The sequence below is a fragment of the Colobus angolensis genome, unplaced genomic scaffold (genome assembly GCF_000951035.1).
Source record: "Colobus angolensis palliatus isolate OR3802 unplaced genomic scaffold, Cang.pa_1.0 Scaffold190, whole genome shotgun sequence".
Classification (NCBI taxonomy): domain Eukaryota; kingdom Metazoa; phylum Chordata; class Mammalia; order Primates; family Cercopithecidae; genus Colobus; species Colobus angolensis.
The window spans coordinates 6,832,884-6,855,671 of NW_012115044.1; the positions used below are offsets into that span (position 1 = coordinate 6,832,884).

At 39.4% G+C, this 22,788-nt stretch overlaps 1 protein-coding gene across 4 annotated transcripts in view; it reads left to right on the forward strand.

Moving 5' to 3' along the window:
- The window catches only part of MAATS1 (MYCBP-associated, testis expressed 1), a 65,033-nt gene that overhangs the window by 15,015 nt on the left and 27,230 nt on the right, over positions 1 to 22,788 (forward strand). For all 4 annotated transcript variants that reach the window (XM_011940639.1, XM_011940637.1, XM_011940638.1 and 1 more), the window contains 6 exons: positions 8,042 to 8,219; positions 12,181 to 12,338; positions 14,244 to 14,426; positions 15,422 to 15,564; positions 19,646 to 19,762; positions 21,507 to 21,578. In XM_011940639.1, the coding sequence (XP_011796029.1) occupies positions 8,042 to 8,219; positions 12,181 to 12,338; positions 14,244 to 14,426; positions 15,422 to 15,564; positions 19,646 to 19,762; positions 21,507 to 21,578 (851 nt within the window). The remainder of the gene's footprint in view (positions 1 to 8,041; positions 8,220 to 12,180; positions 12,339 to 14,243; positions 14,427 to 15,421; positions 15,565 to 19,645; positions 19,763 to 21,506; positions 21,579 to 22,788) is intronic.

The window sequence follows — 22,788 nt, forward strand, 5'->3', positions numbered from 1 at the left end:
ACAGCTGCCATTTGGCCCCACCTTGGGCTTAAGGGTGAACAAACAGCAGCATATAGTATGCCCTCAGGAATCTGAATCCTGTAAAGAGGCCCATGGAGACTTTGGAAGCAGGCTCGGGGCCATTCGTAGGATTTCCAGGACCTCTACACGTGGAAATAGCTCCAGGTGGGCACGGGGCCTTGGACTCCTCACCTTGTGGTGATGAACAGGGCTCTAAAGAATGAGGTTAGGTAGTAGCCACTCGCAGGTCAAGGCTGCTTACTGACCAGGGTGCTTATGAGAGAAGCCAGCAGCTGATCTCCACCCAAGAACCCCAAAGCACACAAGGAACAGAGACACCAGGAGTGGCCCACAACAAATAAAGGAAATGGGAGAAGAAATTTCTGAGTGAACAGAAAATGGAGCAATCTGAAAAGGACTTGGGAAGTGCTTTCTATATTCTCAAAAGGATAAGGGGGAAATAGCAACACCAAAGACAAGAATGGGAGTCATGAAAAAGAACCTGTTGGAATCAAGGGGGAGGAAAACTATAATGTTTGAAATAAAATGAACTCAACAGTAGAATAGACAGAGCTGAAGAGCAAATTAGTGAAATGACAGATTGAATGGACACATATTCCAGGATGCAACATATAGTGGTAGAACAAGATAAAAGGAAGAGCTGTGGGTGCCAGGACATCAGTACAGGGAAAATGGTGGAGAAGCAATGCAAGAATCGGTGGCTGAGAACTCCCCAGAACTGAAGAAAGACATTAGCCTTCACACTGAAAAATTCCACTGAGTAGCAAGCAGAATGATTCTTTAAAAACTCACACTCCAAATAAAAGAAAAAGAAAAAGCGAAAAAACTATTAGAAAGATAACTCAGATTACCTACAAAGGAAAAAAAAAAGATTGATATTTTGTAGTATTGCCTTTAAGGTGATGTGGGAAAATGATTGCAAACCTAGAGTTATTTTACTGGCCAAACTATTATTGACGAGTGAAGGTGAAATAGACATTTTCATACATAAGAAGAAATCTATCTTATAGGATATTGTAAGGATTAAGTAAATTTATTTATGTAATGTGTTCATAGCTACACTCCAGCAATTTCACTCCTAACTATACACACACACACAAAAAAAGCACATTTTTCTACTTACGGAAATACATAGGTGTGTTCACCAAAAGACATGCACAAGAAAACTCACAGCAGCATAATTCATAATAACTCCAAACTGAAAACAACCCAAATGTCCATCAACCATAGAATGGGTTAATAAAATATAGTGTATTCACATCACGGAATGCTATATAATAATGAGAATGAAGTACAACTGCGTGTGATTACAAGGGATTGTAGGTGCGTATATAATCGCATATATAATGCTGAACAAAATAAGATACAGAAGAGGGCCTACACTGTGATTTCATTTACATAAAACTTAAAACTAATCAAAACTAAATGAATGCATTAGGAATAAGGATGGTAGGCTATCCTTGGGGCAGGTAGAGACTGGGAAGGGAGTATCATGGGCATTCCAGTGTTCTGGTAATATTCTATTCCTTGATCTGGGTGCCGATTAGATGGAATATCTGTTTTTGTTTATGTATGTTATACATTCGTAAAAAGTTTATATAAAGATAAGGGAAAAATAACGGCAGTGAAAAAGGATGACACTGTAAGCACTGCGGGGATAAAATTGAGTGCTTATGATGTGCCAAAAACTGATCCAAGTGCTTTACATTTTAAACCTATTCAGTCTTCACACGTTAAATGAATAATAAAGTTGAAATAAATAGTTGATAATACAGATCTTTTAAAAGGCAAAAGAAATGGTCATTAGGGCCGTAAGTAATTTTCTGATAAAGAGTGATAATACAGCCAAGCCTCTTGTAGGAAGCATCAAGAAAAAAGACAGAAGATGCAAGCAGAGTGTTGGGATTGAAAGTGGGACAGAGTAACTACAGAATAAACAATTTAAGAAATATGAGAGTGCTATGAATATCTTTTGCCCTATATTTAAAAACTTAGAAAGGCCGGGCGCGGTGGCTCACACCTGTAGTCCCAGCACTTTGGGAAGCTGAGGCAGGCGGATCACTTGAGGTCAGGAGTTCAAGACCAGCCTGGCCAACATGGTGAAATCCTGTCTCTACTGAAAATACAAACATCAGCCACACATGGTGGTGGGCGCCTGTAATCCCAGCTACTCAGGAGGCTGAGGTTGCAGTGAGTGAGCCGAGATTGCACCACTGTGCTCCAGCCTGGGTGACAGAGTGAGACTCAGTCTCAAATAAATTTAAAAAAAAAACTTAGATAAATTATACAATTTTTAAAGAAAATATAAATTGCTAACTTGGTTTTAAGAAGAAATCACAAACCTGAATAGAAGAGTAACTATAGAAATGGACTTGGTAAATAGAAAACAAAAAATCCTTTTAAGAGCACCAGGCCTAAACAGTTTTACAAATAAGTTTACCACTCCTTTAAGGACCAAATAAACTGTTTTATGCAACTTCTTTCAGGAAACACAGAATAGAAGTTAATTTATTCATTTTACGAGACCAGTATAGCCTTGATTTGAAAACTGAGTAAGGACAGTACAGTTGTTACTTAGTATTAATAGGAGATTGATGCTAGGACCCTGCAACCCTACCAAAATTTTTGGATGCGCAAGTCTCTTATGTAAAATGGCATAGTATTTGCATATAACCTACACACATCCTCCCATATATTTAATCTCTAGATTACTTATAATTCCTAATGCAATGTAAATTTTACATAAATAGTTATTATACTGTATTGTTTAGGGATAATGACAAGAAAAAAGTTTGTACATGTTCAGAACATAGTTTTTTTTTTAATATTTTCAACCTGCACTTGGTCAAATCCACAGATGTAGAACCCATGGATATGAAGGGCCAACTATACTAGTAAGGAAACTTACAAACCAATCTCACATATGAAGAAATATGCAAAAAATTCTACATAAGACACTAGCAATCTAATCTTGCTGTATTTCAAAAGAGTGACTTATAACCAAATGGAGTTAATCAGAGAAATTCAAGTTTATTGCAATATCAGAAAGCCGTTCATGTAATTTACCATTTTAATGGAAAACATAGGAAAAATCCTTCTCTGGATGCAGAAAAAAGTATTTTATAACATGCAGTGCTCATTTATGACATATACTCAGAATAAACTGGGAGCAGAAGGAAACTTTAATAATCTACCACAGCCTGTAATAAACATCATACTAAAGGTGAAACTTCAGAAACTTTACCCTAAAAGAAAAAGACGTTGATAATGCTCATTATCACTACTATTTAACAACATAGAGAAGACCTTAGCCCAGAGTTTATCAAGCCTGGCTGTGATCCCTCCTTTCAGGAACATTTGGAAATATGAGTGGCGTTTTCTATGTAATAATGATTAGGAAGTGCTTCTGGCATTTAGCTCATGGGACAGGGTATAGCGGATAGGCTGGCATGGATACTAAACATCCTTTGCTGCTTGGGGGAGTTTCATACAGATAATTATCTGCCCATTATGGCAATAGCACCCTTGTGGAGGAGAGACAGTGCAGCAAGATAAGAGAAAAAGGGAGGCATGGCGATTAGAAAGAAGCAGCAGCAAAACTATCCTTATTTGCACACGTGCTCACTTTGAAAATCAAATAAATTATCAGAACTAAAAAGAGAGTTCAACAAGAAGTCAACATAGATCAGTCACTTTCCTATATGACAGCAATATCCAATTAGAAAACATTATTGAGGCCAGGTGCAGTGGCTCACACCTGTAATCCCAGCACTTTGGGAGGCCAGGGCAGGAGGATTGATCGAGGCCAGGAGTTTAAGACCAACTTGGATAACATAGTGAGACCTCCATTTCTACAAAAGAAAAATGAGCTGAGTGTGGTGGTGCACACCTGTGGTCCTAGCTACTCAGGAGGCTGAAGCAGGATTGCTTGAGCCCAGGGGTTCAAGGTGACAGTGTACAGTGAACTGTGATCTTGCCACTGTACTCCCACCTAGGCAACAGAGTGCGACTCTGTCTCAAAAAAAAAGAAGAAAGAAAGAAAGAAAAGAAAAAAAAAGAAAAAGAAGATGAAAGAAAGAAAAAGAAAAGAAAAATTATTCACCTGAGATCAGGTGTTCAAGACCAGCCTGGCCAACATGGTGAAACCCCATCTCTACTAAAAATACAAAGAAATTAGCTGGGCATGGTGGCCTTTGCCTGTAGTCCCAGCTACTCGGGAGGCTGAGGCAGGAGAATCACTCCAATCCAGGAGGCGGAGGTTTCAGTGAGCCAAGATTGCACCACTGTACTCCAGCCTAGGTGACAGAGCAAGACTCTGCCAAAAAAAAAAATTATTGAAAAAAATTACATTCATTGATTTGTTTTAGAGATGTAGTCTCACTCTGTCGCCCAGGTTGAGGTGTAGTAACGTGATCATAGCTCACTGCAGCCTCAAACGCTATGGCTCAAGTGATCCTCTCACCCCACCCTCCCAAGTAGCTAGGGCCACAGGTCCACACCACCATGCCAGGCTAATTAAAAATATATATATTTTTGTGGAGATAGGGTTTCACTATGTTGCCCGGGCTGGTCTCCAATTCTTGGACTTAGAAATTCTCCTGTCTCAGCCTCCAAAAGTGCTGGGATTACAGGTGAGCCACCACACTTGGCTGAAAAAAATTACATGCACAATAGCAATGAATAACAAAGTGCCTAGGGAATCACTTAACAAAAACATGTGCAAGGGATTTATGTTGAAAATTATAAATTATTCTTTAAGCATGTAAACAAAGATTTGATGAAAAGAGAGAGCATGTTTATCAATGGGAAACTCATGCTTGAATAGATAAGACTTCTCCCTCAAATAATTTATACCTTCAAGTAGTTCTAATCCAGATTCCCACTCTCAATATAACTATGCCTGGGTAAATTAGCACTTTTCATCTTCTCTTCCCAGAAATTATACAAAAGTAACAACAACAATACTCCCACAAACTCCATTTTCAGTAAAACTAAAAATATATGTAATTCACGAACCACTAAATATTTGTAAGGACTGCAAAAAGCAGCTGAGATTGGGCAGATGCAATGTGGGAGGAAGTGAAGCATGCACCATGGGAGAGGAACCATCAGGGGATCTCAGAAGGCAGGAGCAAAAATATACTTCTGAGGGTAAATTAAGCAATATCCAGAATTAAAAATGATCATATTTTGTGATATAGCTGCTAGACTCTAGCATTTCTACTTCTAAGAATCCTAGAGAAGCTCACATATGGTACAATGAGGCCAGTACAAGGATGTTTGTTGCAACATTATGTATGATCAAAAAATTAAAAGCAATCTGTCATTTGAGAAGATAGATAGCTTAAATTGTAATAAAGCCTTACAGTGGAAGAAGGAAACTAGATCTGTATATATCAGTACAGCTAGGCTTCCAAAACAAAGATGTGTTAAAAAAGCAAGTTGCAGAATGGTTATAGTACAATACCATGTATATAAATATTAAATAAACATCAGTACTGTGTCTTGCTTCTATATAATTCATTTTTGGTTCATATTTGTTTTTACTAGAGAGGAAGTATAATATAGTGCACAAAAATACAAGGTTCAGACTGCCATGTGCAAGTCACTTAACCTTTTAGCCTTTCAGTCTCTCTATTTGTAAAACAGGCATAATTATGTTTATGTGATAGGGATTTGTTGAAGATTAAATGCATTATAAAAGTGCTTGACATAGTACAAGTGCTTAAATAGCCGGCGCAGTGGCTTACGCCTGTAATCCCAACACTTTGGGAGGCTGAGGCGGGCAGATCACCTGAGGTCAGGAGTTTGAGATCACCCTGGCCAACATGGTGAAACCCCGTCTCTACTAAAAATACAAAAAAAATGAGCCAGGTGTGGTGGCAGGTGCCTGTAATCCCAGCTATTAGGGAGGCTAAGGCAGGAGAATCACTTGAACTCAGGAAGCGGAGGTTGCAGTGAGCCGAGATCGCACCATTGCACTCCAGCTTGGGTGACAAGAGTGAGACTTCGTCTCAAAAAAAAAAAAAAAAATGCTTGGCATAATAAAAGTGCTTAAGTAATGTTAGGTTTCATTATTATTATAATTCATAGACACATCAATTTGTATATAAAATGTTAAGATTGAATGGAAATCCACAAATTCCTTTTTGTGTTTACTCTGGGAAATGGGAGAAGGGAATGGGGCTCAATGTGGTAGTTAAAAGGTACATCGGCTTTATTTATAATGTTTCAATTTTTTATCAAAAAATGTAAAGTATATATGACAAAATGTGTACAGTTGTTAAGTCTGCATACTTATGGTATGATTTTCATAGTTATTTTTTTAAATTACTAAAGAAAATGCCATGCAAGACCCACAAAATAATATGTAGATACATATGTATACATATATACACATACATATATGTGGTGTTTTGTATACAGATTTATTTACTTCTTTATACATCTATAAAAATAAAAAGATGAACTGGTAGTAATACTCCTCACTAAATGCATCATTGTGACTGCCTCTGGGAAGGTGATCAGAATGAGGAAGCAGAGTACAGAACTTTAGCCTTCTCTATAATACCCTAATTTTATTTTATTTTATTTTATTTTATTTTATTTTTTGAGATGGAGTCTCGCTCTGTCCCCCAGGCTGGAGTGCAGTGGTGCAATCTCGGCTCACTGCAACCTCCACCTCCCGGGTTCAAGCCATTCTTCTGCCTCAGTCTCCCGAGTAGCTGGGATTACAGGTGCCTGCCACCACACCTGGCTAATACCCTAATATTAAAAACAAGAGATTGTGAATTCATATATTACTTATTTGCTTTCTAAAAGCATAAACATTACAAAAGATCTGAAATAAGACAAAAATCTTAGGCATGCCCTACTGTACGTGGTAAAAATATGACTTGTGACTTATTTCCTTGGATTTTTCTGTATAATTATATTTTTAAATGAAAATAAAACAAAGATTGACTTATTGTGGTTCAGTGATCAAACAGGAAACTTGTTCCAACTTCCCTTTCCTTTACTTGCTTTTGCAAGGCCAATTTAGAGGTGCTAGGCACCTAAGTGTGCTGGCATCCTCAAAACTTGATCCAGGGAGGCATCCCTGGTTTAGGTTTAGGTAGGTTTAGGTCTCAGCTAGTGCCTCGGAGCTGGTCAGGAAACATATCCAGTTGTCCCTGTCCTCCTGCCTGACCTACGGGTATTGTGTCTTCAAATGCCTAAAGTTGGAGGTAAGAGATAGCCCTAAATTGTACGTTCATTGTGGGGACAAAACCCAAAGATGGTGAATTCTCAGCTAGTGATTAGTGTCTTCATTTTCTGTTACTTTTTGAAAACAGTATTTGGCCAAGTGGCTCACACCTGTAATCCCAGCACTTTGGGAGGCTCAGGCGGGAGAATCGCTTGAACCCAGGAGTTTGAGACCAGCCTGGGCAACATGGTGAAACCTTGTCTCTACAAAAAAATCAAAATAAATTAGCCAGGTGTGGTGGTGCATGCCAGTAGTCCCAGCTACTTGAGAGGCTGAGGTGGGGGGATCATTTGTGCCGGGGAGGTCAAGGCCTCAGTGAGCTGTAATCATACTGCTCTACTCCAGCCTGGGCAACAGAGTGAGACCCTGACTCAAAAAAAATATGTATTTTTCAACTTTATCCAACAAATTCCCTACCCCATATTTTTCCCACCTCAGGAGTCTGAAAACGCCTTGTATTTCAGTATGTAAATTTGTTTATTACAGAGCATTCCACGATGTGATTATTCAGTAGTCCCTTAATATTCTTCAAACGCATTCCAGCATCTTACATGCAACTAAAATGTCTTACGGCGCATTTACTAACAAGAGGCAGTGGGGCACAGATAACACAAGCTGTGAGGCACATCTAGAGGCTGTTCCCTAATGTCATGTTATCCCGTCATGGCCCTCGCATTTAGAGAAGAGGAAAGGAACTGACAGGGAGTTAATTATATAATGGGGGCTGTGTGGGTTGGCCCGCTTCTTCCTAAGCTGTGCTGCTTCATCCTGCAGGTCGGGGTCTCCCAGCAGGACAAGCTGAGGTGGAGATGATAGAAAGAGCCCGCGAGAAGCGTGCTTGGGAAGCCACTCTCCCTGCTCTGAGTGACACCTCCCAGTTTGAGAAGAGGAGGAAGATGATGAATGAAATGGAGAGGAAGGAGTGGGCCTTCAGAGAGCAGGAGATTGAAAAGTAGGTTCTCTGTCACCCAGGCAACTAACTGTTCCTGTACTGGTGGGAATAATGTTAATACTTCATATCTGCAAAGCATTCTCCCGAATGTATGGGTTGAAAAGCAATCCTCAGCATATAGAGATAGGAAATTGGGCTTCCGCTTCTTTCAGGAGCAGTCACATGCTTCTGATGTGGTCCAGAAGCTCTGTATACTTTTCTCTCCAATAACATACAAGCATAGAATGCCCTCTGTGTGTGTGAAGAAGGTCAGCGTGGAACCCAGGTTTGAACAACTCCTGAAGGGCATCTCTGATTCTTCTTTTCCCTTTTCTCTTTAGTAGCTGTCTTAACTGTCACAGAATCCCACTAATTTCTGCAAAGCACCTTTCAAACTGTTGCTTCATGTTCATTCCCAGTGCCATTGTCCCAGTCCCTGGGCTTTCTTTGTATTCCTTCAAACAGCCTTGGCACTAGTCCTAGCTCTTACCCACCCCCCCGATCCCACCCCCAAGACACTGTATTTACAGTCAGGATGCCTTGCGTTCTAGCTAGAGCCGATAGGGCATTTCCTATTTAAAAGACAAATTATGGAATTCTTCCATTAAGAGATGAGTTTATATAACAATATACATAAATAACAATATGCTGAGGTACTTGTGGTTGGATTTTCAATTATTTTAACTGATATATTTTCAGCAATGGAGTTGTTGCTGATATGTGGAAATGATAAGAGATTACGAGAACCAAAAAATTATAACTCTCTAGCAAGAACAAAGGAAGGGCGTTTGCTGAGTTTGTCCTTTGTGCTAGGCTGTGCTGACGTACTTTATTGCTCATAGCAATGCTACCAAGGACCCTTACACACAAGAGAGGGACCCAGAGAGTTAGAGACTCAGCTTGGTGCTAAATTTGGAATATGTTAATTTTTTGCAACACCTTCAGATTAAGCCTGAAGGCTTTGGGATGTTTTGATAAAAGCTTGCAATTTAGTAAAAAAAATAGTGTTTGGGGCAAAGTAGGTGTCAAATACCCAATCCTGTTGGCAGAAATTTAAATTTATTATTGTACTTTGGAAAGATACGTGTCTTTTCAAAAGACATTGAAACCATTAAAAATGTATCTGGCCAGAGTGAAGGCGTCACCTGAGAAAGCAAGTACATTTGTTAAACTGAGGGCAATTTTAATACATGTATTTTGAGTCCCTTTTACGTGCTAGGCTCTGTGCTGTGAGCTGGGAAAACAGGGATGAATAGGAAACTGCTCTTCCTCACAGAGCTCCTTATGGTCCACTGGGGCAGGGGGAGCAGGGAAGGTGGACAAGGATGGGACAAAAGATCTTAGACCAACCCCTCTCAGGCTGTGCCTATCAGGTGATGTGCTGTTCTGTACAAAAAGTGCTTGGTGGAACCCAGGTGAAAGAACAGTTAGTTCTATTTAAGGTGGGTGGTTTGAGAAAGAAAACTACTAAGAGGAGGTAGCTTCTGAGCTGGGTTTCGAAGGGTAGGTAAGAAGCCATCAGGCAGATAGTAATATCAGACAGTCATATCAGAAACTATCAGGTAGACCAATACTTCAGAGGTGTTGGTCTGAGATCTTTTGCACCATCTCTTTGCCCATCTTCCTGCTCCTTCCTGCCCCAGTGAATTATAAGGAGCTCTGTCAATAATATCAGATTGACGATGATGATGATGATGATTAGTGGACTATAAGGAGCTCTGTCAATATCAGATGATAAGTGAATGGTAAGGAGCTCTGTCAATAATAATAATAACAATAATATGATGATGATGAGTGGATTATAAGGAGTTCTGTCAATGATATCAGATGAAGAAGAAGATATCTATAGAGCATGGAACACTTATAGAGGGCTCACTACCTACCAGATGATGCTCTAAGCATATAGATCTCAAAGTGTGGTCCACAGACCAGCAGCATCAACATTACCTTGGAACTTGGTAGAAATGCAGGTGATCAGGCCCCATCCCAGGACCTACTGATTCAGGGGTTGGGACCCAGCAATCCGTATCAGAACCTGCGCTCCAGATTATGCTGCACTCTGAAATTTGAGACTGTTAGAGCACTTTGTGTATACATTAACTCACTTAATGCTCACAACAACTTCATGGAGAGGGTACTATTATTCCCTCCACTTTACCATTGAAGAGATTGAGGTCAGTGGTGACATGGAAAATTGAACCTAGCATTTCTAACTCTAGAGAGAAAAGTCACTGGGGTGTGTGGCTTAGTTTTAAAAATGCCTATCTCTCCAGTGAGCTGAGATCACGCCACTGCACTCCAGCCTGGGCGACAGAGTGAGACTCCGTCTCTCTCTCTCTCTCTCTCTCACACACACACACACACACAAAGCCTACCTCTCCATTCTCATTTGTCACTACACTCTCACCCCTCTCAAGTGCATTCACTCTGAGAAACCCTGCCTGTGTGACATCTTGTTCTCCCTCCAGTCCTTTTGAGTTGAACATTCAGCTTCCCCTGCTGAGGCCCTGCTTTTCCCTTGTCAATGTGGCAAATCCCAATCCTGAGTTAACAGCTCCTCTAAGGAAGGCTTCCCCACTTGTTCCCTCTTTTCCCCCTGCCCTATCCTTTCTTCTTCCATGAAGAGTTTTCACTCTTCTAGCCTAGTATGTATCCCCTTGTGCTGGAAATGTTGGTTCATATGCCTATTCCACCAGAACAGGGCTTGTTGAGAGAAGGTGTTTTGTCTTGTACATCGTTGTTCCTGCCTGGCATATGGTGGGCACTTAGTAAATATTTGGCAAATGAGTAAGTGAATAAATTCAGGTATGAATTTCTAAGCAGGAGTAAAATGTATGTTCAAATCTCTGTTTTAGGAAGGAAAACCTTGACAGCTGGGTGGAGCAAAGATTGGAAGGAGGACAGACTAGCAGCTAGGAGTCCATGTTAGGAGTGAGATGACCAGACATGAGCTAGGGAATACAAGAAGCATTTACGAGGAGAGAGCCTTAGCAGCGGGAAGGAAGTGTAAGAGGGGCAGACTTCTGGGGGAACAAATGAGTAGGGTTTTGTCTTGTTTTTTTAATTGTCAAGGGGTAGCTGGAGATTCAAATAGATGGAAATTCTGGTTCAGAAATATCTAAGCTGGGCTGGACGTGGTGGCTCAAGCCTGTAATCCCAGCACTTTGGGAGGCCAAGGTGGGATCACTTGAGGCCAGGGGTTAGAGACCAGCCCGGGCAATGTAGTGAAACTCCATCTGTACTAAAAATACAAAAATTAGCCAGGTGTGTTGGTGGGCGCCTGTAGTCCCAGCTACTCGGGAGGCTGAAACATGAAAACCAGTTGAACCCAGGAGGCAGAGGCTGCAGTGAGCTTAGATCAGGCGACTGCACTCCAGCCTGGGCAACAGAGCGAGACTCTGTCTCAGAAAAAAAGAAAGAAAGAAAAAAGAAATATCTAAGCTGGAGGTACAGATTACAAAGTCATCTGTGCATTGTTGGATGCACATAAGCAAGGTAGCCCAAGGAGAACAAGTTGAAGGTAGGGGGAAAAGAAACAAAGATTTGTTGAGTACCTATTATATGCCAGGCACTGGCATTTTTACCTCATTCCTTAGGACAGCATGCCAGAACCACATTTCCTCTTCACTCCCCCTATTACATAACCCTCCAGGAATACCACTCGACCTGGCACTGTGCACAAACCTCTTACTGTTCCTTTAGGCCCATCTGGCTAGAGAGCCCTTCTTTTACCCCATCTGCCTGGCATACTCTTCTTCATCCTTGAGAACTACACCCATATATATTCCTATTATATAGAGAGTCTCTATTGAGTGCCACCCCCACGCCCTCAATTCATCTGTCATACTTTTGCCAGAGTGGTCTTTTGACAATACATGAACATGATACCAGCCCACAGAGAAGTGCGTGCCTGTGGCAGCCGTTCCTTTGCTCTCTGTTTGAGATGCCATATGCTTCTTTATGTTTTGTAATTTATTTGAAGACTGCAGGAGATTCGCCTGGAAGTTCTAAAAGAGCTGTTGAGGAAGCGTGAAGAGAATCAGAATAAAGTGAATATGAAGCACTTGAATGCACGGTGGTCTAAACTGCAGGAGGCAAAAGAGGCAAAAATGGCAAAAATTCAGCGCACACATGTATCAAGTAATGGTGTAGTATGAACAATGAAGACAGTGGAAAAGTGGGCTTTGCTTTGGATCTATGACCAAACCTGACTTAACTATGATATAATTCTGTGTTGGTCCTGGGAATCACATAGGTAAGGGCTGAGAGATGAGTTATTTCTTAAAGGTAGAAGAGTGGAGGAAATTCCCTTACTAAGAAAATCAAGTGATGGTGTCCTAACAGGTAATCAAGTTATTGAGATAATGTGTGTGTGTGTGTGTGTATGTGTATATGTGTGTCTATATGTGTGTGTGGTGGGATAGGTGTTAGGTTCCCCATATTCATGGTCCACAGCCCTGGATAAAGAGCCCTGTTTCTTACCCTTTCTTCATTTTGCCCTTAAAGGTGGCATTTTAGACATCCTTTTTCCTAATTACCTTGCCACAAGAAATTTTAATACCACATATATAACATATGTATGTTTACATACTATACGTATATCTATACTTTATACATGAAAAGAGGAAGTATATGATTTATTATTTTTATTCAGTGCAAGATTAAGAATGACTGAATTAAAGATTCAAGTTAAATTTATATTTTAAAAGTTTAAGACCAAAAGAGGTAGCTCACGCCTCTAATTCCAGCACTTTGGGAGGCTGAGGTGGGAGGATTGCTTAAGGCTAGAAGTTCAAGACCAGCCTGAGCAACATAGTGAGACCCCATCTCTACAAATTTTTTTTGAAACTTAGCCAGATGTGGTGGTACACATCTGTAGTCATAGCTACTTGGAGGCTGAGGTGGGAGGATGGCTTAAGCCCAGGAGCTCAAGGCTACAGTGACTTATGATTGTACCACTGCACTCCAGCCTGGGTGATAGAGACCTTGTCTCAAAATAAATAAATAAATAGTATCAATTACATGTGCAGACTATATATGCACTCATTCACAATATAATCACATTTTTAAAAATCATTCAAAACTTTTTTCTAACAAAAATAAAAAATCACAAAACAAATTATTGCTTAAAATTATGTTTAGTGAACTTAAATTTTAACTTTTTCTTGATGTGAGAAAAGAGCACTTAACTGCCAGATATTTATTTAGACATGATCAACATTTTTTTCAGTACTTGGCATAACTAATGATAGATCTGACTTTTGTAGGCGAATAATAAAATTTAAATCATTTTTACTTAATTCTAAAACCCAAGTCACACCCAAAAGTGCTGAGGATCAAACATAAACAACATCCCCAAGACAGCAGTGGCACACAGGCCCCCTCTTGCAGCATGACGTCACGATCTTGTGATAAGATTTTTACTCCCGTTGAAAATGCACAATGTAGAGCCACCAAAGGGGCTTGGGTCTGTGATGGGATCTGAGAGAAAAGGAGCACAGGAGGTGGTGAGCATGACTCCTTAGATGAGTGTACTCCTCGTGTGCACAGTTGAGCCTTTCCCTCTGACTGCCAAACAATTCAGAAAGCTGTAAGCTGGGACAGTCTTTGGTTTATTTTGGTGTTAACCAAGATGAACCTATAGTCTTTGCTTTTGATTATTCTTGTAAGGGAGAATAATTCCATAGTTCCCCCACTGAACATGTATTTTCCAGTTGCTTTGAGTTTCATTCATTTAACAAACTTTTACTGAATACCTCTTGGCCTGGAGTTTGAAATGCAATTATAAAATATTTTTGACGAGTACCGATTGAGGGCACTAGCTGATTCTGCTTCTGTGACTCCTGCCTGTCTCATGACAATCTGGGCCACACAGATGGCAGACCTCTGTTTTTAGTGTTGCATTCTGGCTGTCGTGAGTCATCATGAAATTCATTCATTTCAATAGCTTCTCTGTGAATAACACTAGAATTGGCTTACTCTTCTGCATTTGTATAATTCAGAACAGTATTTTGGAGATAGTCATGGAGGAATGTTTTATTTCAGCAATCAGAAAGCTTGTAGGAAAGGGAAAGAACATAGAAGGGAAGTTGGAGAGAAGAAATATCATCAAGGATTATTCTGATTATGCATCACAAGTCTATGGACCTCTTTCTCGTCTTGGGTGTTTCCCAGACAATAACTCAGAGGACTTTGTAGTAAAGAACTACTGTCTCAACACCTATGAAGGTAAGCAATTTACATAATTAGAAATCCAGTATAAGAGGGTTGTCTCAGAAATATGAGCAAATATACAAAATGTAGAAATTTAGATTAAAAGCTAAGCAGTAAAAATATTTGCAATAAACACTGATGAACAGGTTTAACATTATTAACGTGGGTTCATACAAACCAATAAAAACGACTAAGACCCAAATAAAGAAATAGACACACTATAGAACACACAGACACACTATGGTCCGTGCTATAGAACGGTCCAGCAACGACTCAATTCAGTTAGCTACTAAATGTGAAAAAACGTTTAATGTCACTAATAATCAAAGTTATTTAACAATGAAATAGAGAAAACTTTTATACCAGGCTTTTGAAGCGAACAAGAAATATGTATAATGAAATCAACCCTTTACAAAGAAATCTCAAAAAACTAGTGAGCAAGAGGATGGGGAACCAGGGGATAAGTTCATGGAGAGGGCTATACCTCTTATGAAGTTCAAAAAAGGCTTGTTTAGTTATTTAATTTCACTGACAAGTTGAAGTATCATATGGCCAAGAGCACAAGTTGCTGGTTACACTGCTGAACTTGTAGCTCTGGCTGGCCATCTCTATTTAATATTTTATTAAAATATGTAATATTTTAATAAATATTACAATTTATTAAAATGTAATAAATTGATGAATGTCTACTTTAGAAGGGTGACACCACATATCATAGAATCATTAATTTTCTGTTGATGATTATTGTGGAATTGCTACTTTTTTGTAGGGCAATAGTTTCATTTTAGAATGCATTTCTCATTGTACAGTCTAAGTCACTGAGAATATGAGTTAATTATATGGAAATGTGCTATTACATTTCAGGGACACTTCATTCTATTATATGAGATACACCCTCTCAACAATTCTAATGAAACTGCTTGGCAAACAGCTACAAAAGTTAGCAATATACCTTAAAAATAATAAACGTAAGCACTGGATACTAAAAAACATGTACTTCCTTCTCATAGGATTAGTCGAACTTGAGTCACGTCTCCCAGATTTTGTGACACAACCTCGAATCAGAGCTCCAAAACCTAAAGTCATTACCACCAAAGCTGGTTTTCTGAAGAGGGCAGCAAGGTTGGACTATGAGTTGGCAGAGGTTCATAAGGTATAATCATTATCTGGAGGACAAAAGGCTTCTAATGTGATTTTTGCAGATAAATGTTACACTCCAAAAATTGCAGCAATGTCCAGTAGGTCAAACATAGACCTACATTCTCTGCTCTGCAGTTTTTTGAGGTTGCCCATGCTGTGCTGAACCAATGTGTGTATTTCCCCTCATTTCACACTTCAGGAAACTTCTTGGAGATTATTTTCCCCATTTGCAGAAATCATATTACTTTCTGAAAGCGTTTTCAACTTGGATCTCTATATAAAATCTGACACTATAGTAAGGTGTAGCAAGTTTCTATTGTTGGTGTTAATAGCTGTAATAGCCTGATTTTCTCCCTTTTGTGTTCATGTGATTAGGGCATATGAAGAAAAAGAGTTATGTTCAACTCCTTTCTCATCTAGTTAAAGCTCTAAAGGAAAATGTGTGATGGCCTTCCCCAGGATCTGCAGCATGTCATCCACCAGCTGGGCTTTCCCTTTTGGTAGCTGGACTGCAGGTGTACAGAATCTGTGGTTTATGCTGGTGGTGCTCATTCTTACCTGTGCATCAGAATCTCATGGAGGACTTGTTAAGACACATGCAGCTGGGCCCCATCCCCAGAGTTTCTGATTGAGTAGGTCTGAGGTAGGGCTGGAGTATTTGCCTTTTTGATAAGTTTCCTGGTGATGCTGCTGCTGCTGCTGTTCCAGGAACCACACTTCAAGTCCCACTGGTTTATGATATGCTTTAATCACTGGCCCATTCATGTTTGTTCAGTTGATTTTAGTAGTTAATAAAGATTGATGGTAACCTATCCTCAAAACAGGACCTTAACAGTAATTTATGTATATCGAGGTGATTCTTTCTCACCTCATCCCCATTCCCCCATCTCCTTTTACCCATCCTGAATGCTGTGTTCATCATTCTCTCACTTTCTGTTAAGATTTTTTATAGATTCTTTTTATTAAGTTATGGAAGTTCCCTTCTATTCTTAATTTACTAAAACCTTTAATCATGTGTTTATGTTGAATTTTATCAAATGTTTATCTCTATCACACAATTTTTATATATGTTATTTTTTAAATTATTGTAGCAACATTTATAATTGTTTGCAAATGTTAATCTATCCTTGCATGCCTGGGAAGAACCTGCCTTGGTCAAAGCATACAGCTTATTTTCAATACCTTGTTGGATTTGGTTTACTCATATGTTGATTAGGATTTTGCTTCTACATTCATGAGTGAAATGGCCTTCTTGTTTTTCTTTCTCATTTTGACTATGTATGGGGTTGGTGTTATAATTATGCAGGTCTCCTGAAATTAACTGAGGAATATTCCTTCCTTTTTCTTTTTTGAGAAGAGTTTAAATAAGATTGGGATCTGTTCCTTCAGTTTGGTAGACTATGCATATGAAATTATCTGGGACTAATGTTTTCTTCATAGGAAAAATTTTAACCACTACTTCAATTTCTTTACAACTTGTAGAACTCCTCTGAATTACTTTTGGTAAATTTTTTTTAATAAATTCCATTTCACCTACCTTTTCAATTTTTTTGGGCATATGATTGTTGGTAGTATTGTTTTATAATATTTTAAATGTTTGTTTTATCTTATTCATGTCTACTTTTTTCATTTACAATATTGTTTATTTATGCCTTAACTCTTTTCCTTAATCAGGTTTACTGAAGGCTTGCTTATTTTCTTAGTATTTATGTTTCCAAACAATGAACTTTTGATTTTGTTGATTTCCTGTATTATATGTTTTTTTAATCACATTAATTTCTACTCCTATATTTATTCTATATTTCTTTCTACTTTCTTAGGGTTTGTTTCACAGGTCTTTTCTTAAGTTGTACATGTAGCTCATCAGTTTCAGGCATTCATCTGTTTTATATAAGTATTTTAGGTTAAACATTTCCTTCAAAATGCTGACTTTTGGTACATTTCATTAGTTTTGATATGTAGTATTTGTCATTCTTAATATCTAATATCAGAAAAACCATTATGATTTTTCAATCTGTGAGTATTTAATAGTGTGTTTTAAAATTTCCAAATATGCAGGAATTTTAACTCATTTTCTCATTAACCTCTAACTCAATTGCGTTGTGATCAGAGGTCATAGTCTGTGTGGTACCTATCCTTTGAAATTTCATGAGGCTTGCTTTGTGGACTAATATATGATTATACATATAAAATAATAAAATACACCTTCAAATAACACAATGCCACTTCATAGGTAGAGTGGACACCTTAGAGCAGATCATTCCCAACTCCTTCTTCCCATCCCTGTGATGTTCCTGTCATTCATTTCACTCATCCAAATGCTATAATCAGCCAATATGTTTTACTTTTATTGCTTTAGCTAGCAGTTATCTTTTAGCTCAATTAAAAATAAAAAAAAATATAATTTATTTATTCCTTCTCTTCTGCTCTTCTTATACTTATATCGATCTAAGTTTTTGATCTATATCATTTTTCACCCACCTGAAGAACTTTTTTTTTTAATCATTTCTTGCAGAGAAGGTCTGCTGGCCATGAATTCCTTCAGTCTTGGTTTGCCCGCTTTATTTTGGGGAGCGGGGGGAATGTAATTCGCATACAATAAAATCCCCCTTTTAAAATATATAATTCAGAAGTTTTTAGCATATTCACAAGTCTGTGCAACCATCACCACTATCTAATTCCAGAATATTTTCGTCATCCCCAAAACAAACCCCATGCCTAATAGTGCTCAATTCCAATTCCCGCTTCCCCTCAGCCCCTGGCAACCACTATCCTTTTTTCTTTTTTGGCGGAGTCTCTCTCAGTCGCCCAGGCTGGAGTGCAGTGGCATGATCTTGGCTCACTGCCAGCTCTGCCTCCTGGATTCATACCATTCTCCTGCCTCAGCCTCCCAAGTAGCTGGGACTACAGGCGCCCGCCACCATGCCCGGCTGACTTTTTGTAATTTTAGTAGAGACGGGGTTTCACCGTGTTAGCCAGAATGGTCTCGATCTACTGACCTCGTGATCCACCCACCTTGGCCTCCCAAAGTGCTGGGACTACAGGCGTGAGCCACTGTGCCTGGCCTATTCTACTTTCTTTTTATGGATTTGCCGATTCTGGACATTTCATGTACATGGAATCATGCAGTATATGGCCTTTTGCGTCTGGCTTCTTTCACTTAGCATAGCGTTTTTAAGGTTCATCCAGGTTTTTTTTTTTTCCAAATGTTCATAGCAGCTTTATTAGTAATAGCCAAACAGTGGTATAGTGGTATAGCCATACAACGGAATACTATTCAATAATAAAAAGGAATTAAACACTGACGCACATTACAACATAAATGAATTTCAAAATATTTATGCAGAGTGGAAGAACCTCAGAAACTTCCAAAAGCTGTCTACTAACTCTGAGATACCATATCCTGCAAGGCTGTCCATGATCTGACCCTCTTGATCTCTGACTTCAGTACTTCATTCTTTTTTTATGATTGTGTAACATTCCATTGTGTGGATATACCACATTTTATTTCTCTACTCATCATTTGATGAATCCACCAAGAATATAACCATGTTTAGTCAGTGGGTAACTTTTTTTTTTTTTTTTTGAGATGGAGTTTTGCTCTTGTTGCCCAGGCTGGAGTGCAATGGCGCGATCTCAGCTCACTGCAACTTCTGCCTCCCAGGTTCAAGTGATTCTCCTGCCTCAGCCTCCCGAGTAGCTGGGATTACAGGCATGCACCACCATGCCCAGCTAATTCTGTATTTTTAGTGGAGACAGGGTTTCTGTTGGTCAGGTTGGTTGGTTAACGTATTTTTAGGAATATCGTAGCACCTCTTGGGAGATACACACATTCTTGGTAGTGTTTCTCAAACTGACCTAGCATCACCATAGAGAATATTAATATTCTGATTAATATTTATATCTGTGCCCTAGGTCTGGTAATGAAGGAAAATATAGGGTACAATGTACGTTATTCAGGTGATGGGTATGCTAAAAGCCTAGATTTCACCATTATGTAATATATTTATGTAAAAAACTGCACTTTTACCCCGTAAATTTATGCAAATTTTTGTTAAAAAAATAAGAGATTCTATTAATTGGCATTATTTCAGGCACTGTTGGATAAGAAAAGTAAAGTTCTTGAAGCCAGGAAACCCCTTCGCTTCCTTCAGAGAAACCCAATACCTCAACCTCGGCTTCCAACTCCAACCTTGGAAATGACTTCCAATGTAAGTTGGAAACTTTTTAGTTGAAATGCTAAATTCAATATCATTGTCAGCTTATTCTTAGGATAGTTTAGCTTAAAGCAAATCGTGTTAGTTTCCCAAGCTCTAACTTAAATATTGTCTTTATTCTTAAGTAACAAACATCAGACACACACAAAAACAAACGAGATGAAATGAAATCTAAACCCAGTCCTTTTCAAAAATAAAAACACAATTTAAAAAATCTTTCCATGAAAAATCAGCATCAGAAGGTAGTGCTCATGTATATGAAATAGAAAAAGAAGATTGAGTGATGATCAGTTACCATAACTATCTTCCCATATGGAGAGATGGCTGATGACTGTTGGAGTCGAAGAGGAACGAAATGCCAGAGGTGTCATCAAGATAGGCTTGCTTCTGGGGTGGGAATGACTCAAAGGGCCCTGGCCAGGGCCACATCTCACCAGACTCAATTTGAGCAAGGTAGCAGAGTTGGTTAGGATTTAGACGACTGACTCAGACTAAACAAATCCACAGGAAACTGTTAGAGATGCCATGTTGCAAATTTATTACTTTACGGAGAGAACCATAACTGCCTACTAGATCAGGCTGTTCCTCTTGGCTGGTCAGCACATTATCTCTCAATATAGGACAGTCCTCACAAGAAGCCAGATTGTATTCAGAAGGCTGGTGTGTTTCTTGGCTGAGGGCAGGTGTTGGTGGGAGACCACACTAACCCCTGTTACTGCCTCTGATGAGTGGCTCCTGCAGAGGGACCAGAAAGCTCCCACCAACCGGCTGGGATGTGCTGCTGGGTAACATTCTCTTTTCTAGACTTTGTGCAGGCCTTTGGTTGATAGATTGTCTTTTTTTTTTTTTTTCTGGAGACAGAATCTCGCTCTCTCCCTAGGCTGGAGTGCAGTGGTACAATCTTGGCTCACTGCAGCCTCTGCCTCCTGGGTTCAAGCGATTCTCTTGCTTCAGCCTCATGAGTAGCTGGGACTACAGGCATGTGTCATCACGCCCAGCTAATTTTTGTAGCTCTAGTAGAGATGGGGTGTCGCCACGTTGGCCAAGCTGGTCTCAAACTCTTGACCTCAGGTGATCCACCTGCCCCAGCCTCCCAAAGTGCTAGGATCACAGACGTGAGCCACTGCACCCAGCCTGACACATTGTCTTTCATGTGTGTTAATGTCATCGATTAGACTGCTGTTTTCTTTTTACATTCAAAGGAACCTTAATTAGATTTCCAGACCCTGCTTTTTCTGCTTTGGACACACAGTTTTTAAGATGATTTTTATAATGGTTAACCTTGTCTCTTATATTCTGATTTTATCAGCATAGCTGAATTCTTTTGAGAAGTACCTTACTCTGACAATAGACTAGGTGTATTTTTGTCTACTGATGATCAAACATGAAAAATCCTATTGCAAAATGATGTTATCAGCAATACTTGTTGCTTCAAGAAAGATTTTGTTGGAAAGGAATATAAGGAAATGAAAGTGGCTTCATTTGTAGGGATAGCATGGCAGGGCGTGAATTTTTTGCTTGTAATATGGTTTGTTAATGATGAAAAATAATGAATTTTAATGTAAGTAACATTAAAATAGTAAATGTTCAATAAGAGCGGGGACCATGTTTTATTTCTCTTTAAATCTTTTCAGCATCTGGCACAGTCTGTTTTGCTTGAAGTAAGTCTTCAAAAGAATATTTGATGCTTGGAATACTGCAGTTCTCAAGCTGCTTGGTTCTCCCTTTGTTCTTTTAGGAGGAAGAAGAAATAGAAATGGCTGTGATCTACCTTCAAAAGTTACTCCGGGGCAGAGTCGTTCAGAACATGGTGTGTAGGTCCAACCACTGGCCCTGCGTTTCTCTTTTGAGAATAATTTTTTTAGATTGCGTATGTGCTTGGTTCCTTGGAGTGAATTCTCTTTTGCACCCTGCTATCCTATTCAGCTAAACTCTTAAATTGACTACCCATTTCCTTCTGGTGTCCCATTTCCTTCTGGTGGCATCGTTTGTCCAGGTGGGTGGCACAGTGTCAAGGAGAGAGGCAGGAAGGACCTACCTGCTATTTGCCATGGTTGTAACTAAGGCAGTGTGAAACTGACTTCTTACTTGGAATTGTTAAATCCATACATTTTCTCACCTGAATTTTGGCTATTTAAGCATTATCAACCAGGTGGATTCCCTAATTTTTCACATAACCATAATACAGTTATTTGAGTTTGCGTATGCCTGGCGACACCTACATTATAAATGAAATAGCTAAATAATGAACCATGGTTTTGAACCCTTACTATATGCCCACACTATTTATTCTTTGCACTACATGTATTGTCTCATTTTTTTTCCTATCCATAGTCTCATTTTACAGGCAAGTAATATGAGTCTGAGGGAGATATAGTTATCTGCCAGCAAATTCCGCTCTGGTCTTCCTGACTGTAAAGCCTCAGCCAGATTATCTGTGTTGCTGGAGCAGGCACACTTCACGTAAAAAATGGACTGATATAAAGCCCCAGTTAATTTTTTTCCCCAGACAGCTATAACTCATAAGAGATTCAGGTATGATGAGTAACTCAGCTGGATGAACAACTTGTGTTTAGCACTGTTCGTTACTCTCCTTTCAGTATTTTCCCAAGAGAAATGCCACAGTTAAATTTGGACAACAGATTATCACAAACCAGGGACAGATTTATTGGAAAAGAAGATATGGCCATGAAAAATGCCATCCTCAGGTTTATTAGCGAAGGAGCACAGGAAATGAGGGGAAGGTTCTGGTTTCTTAATATGACCCTGGAGTTGTCATCTTGTCCTTGAGAGGTATTGTCAGAAACTAAGTACAGCTCACTGAAAACTAAGCCCATTCTCTGCCTGAGAAGCTGAAGGCACAGAAAAGAGGGCTGCACTCTAGCTCCGTGCGACACATCTGCTCTGTGGAATCCAAAAGGCAGGACAGAGCCCACCGTTCACAAGTGTCTCACAAGCCACTGCATGTAACTCCTAGTGCTTGGCACAAAGGGATGGTAACTTACAGGTCTCTCTTTGAT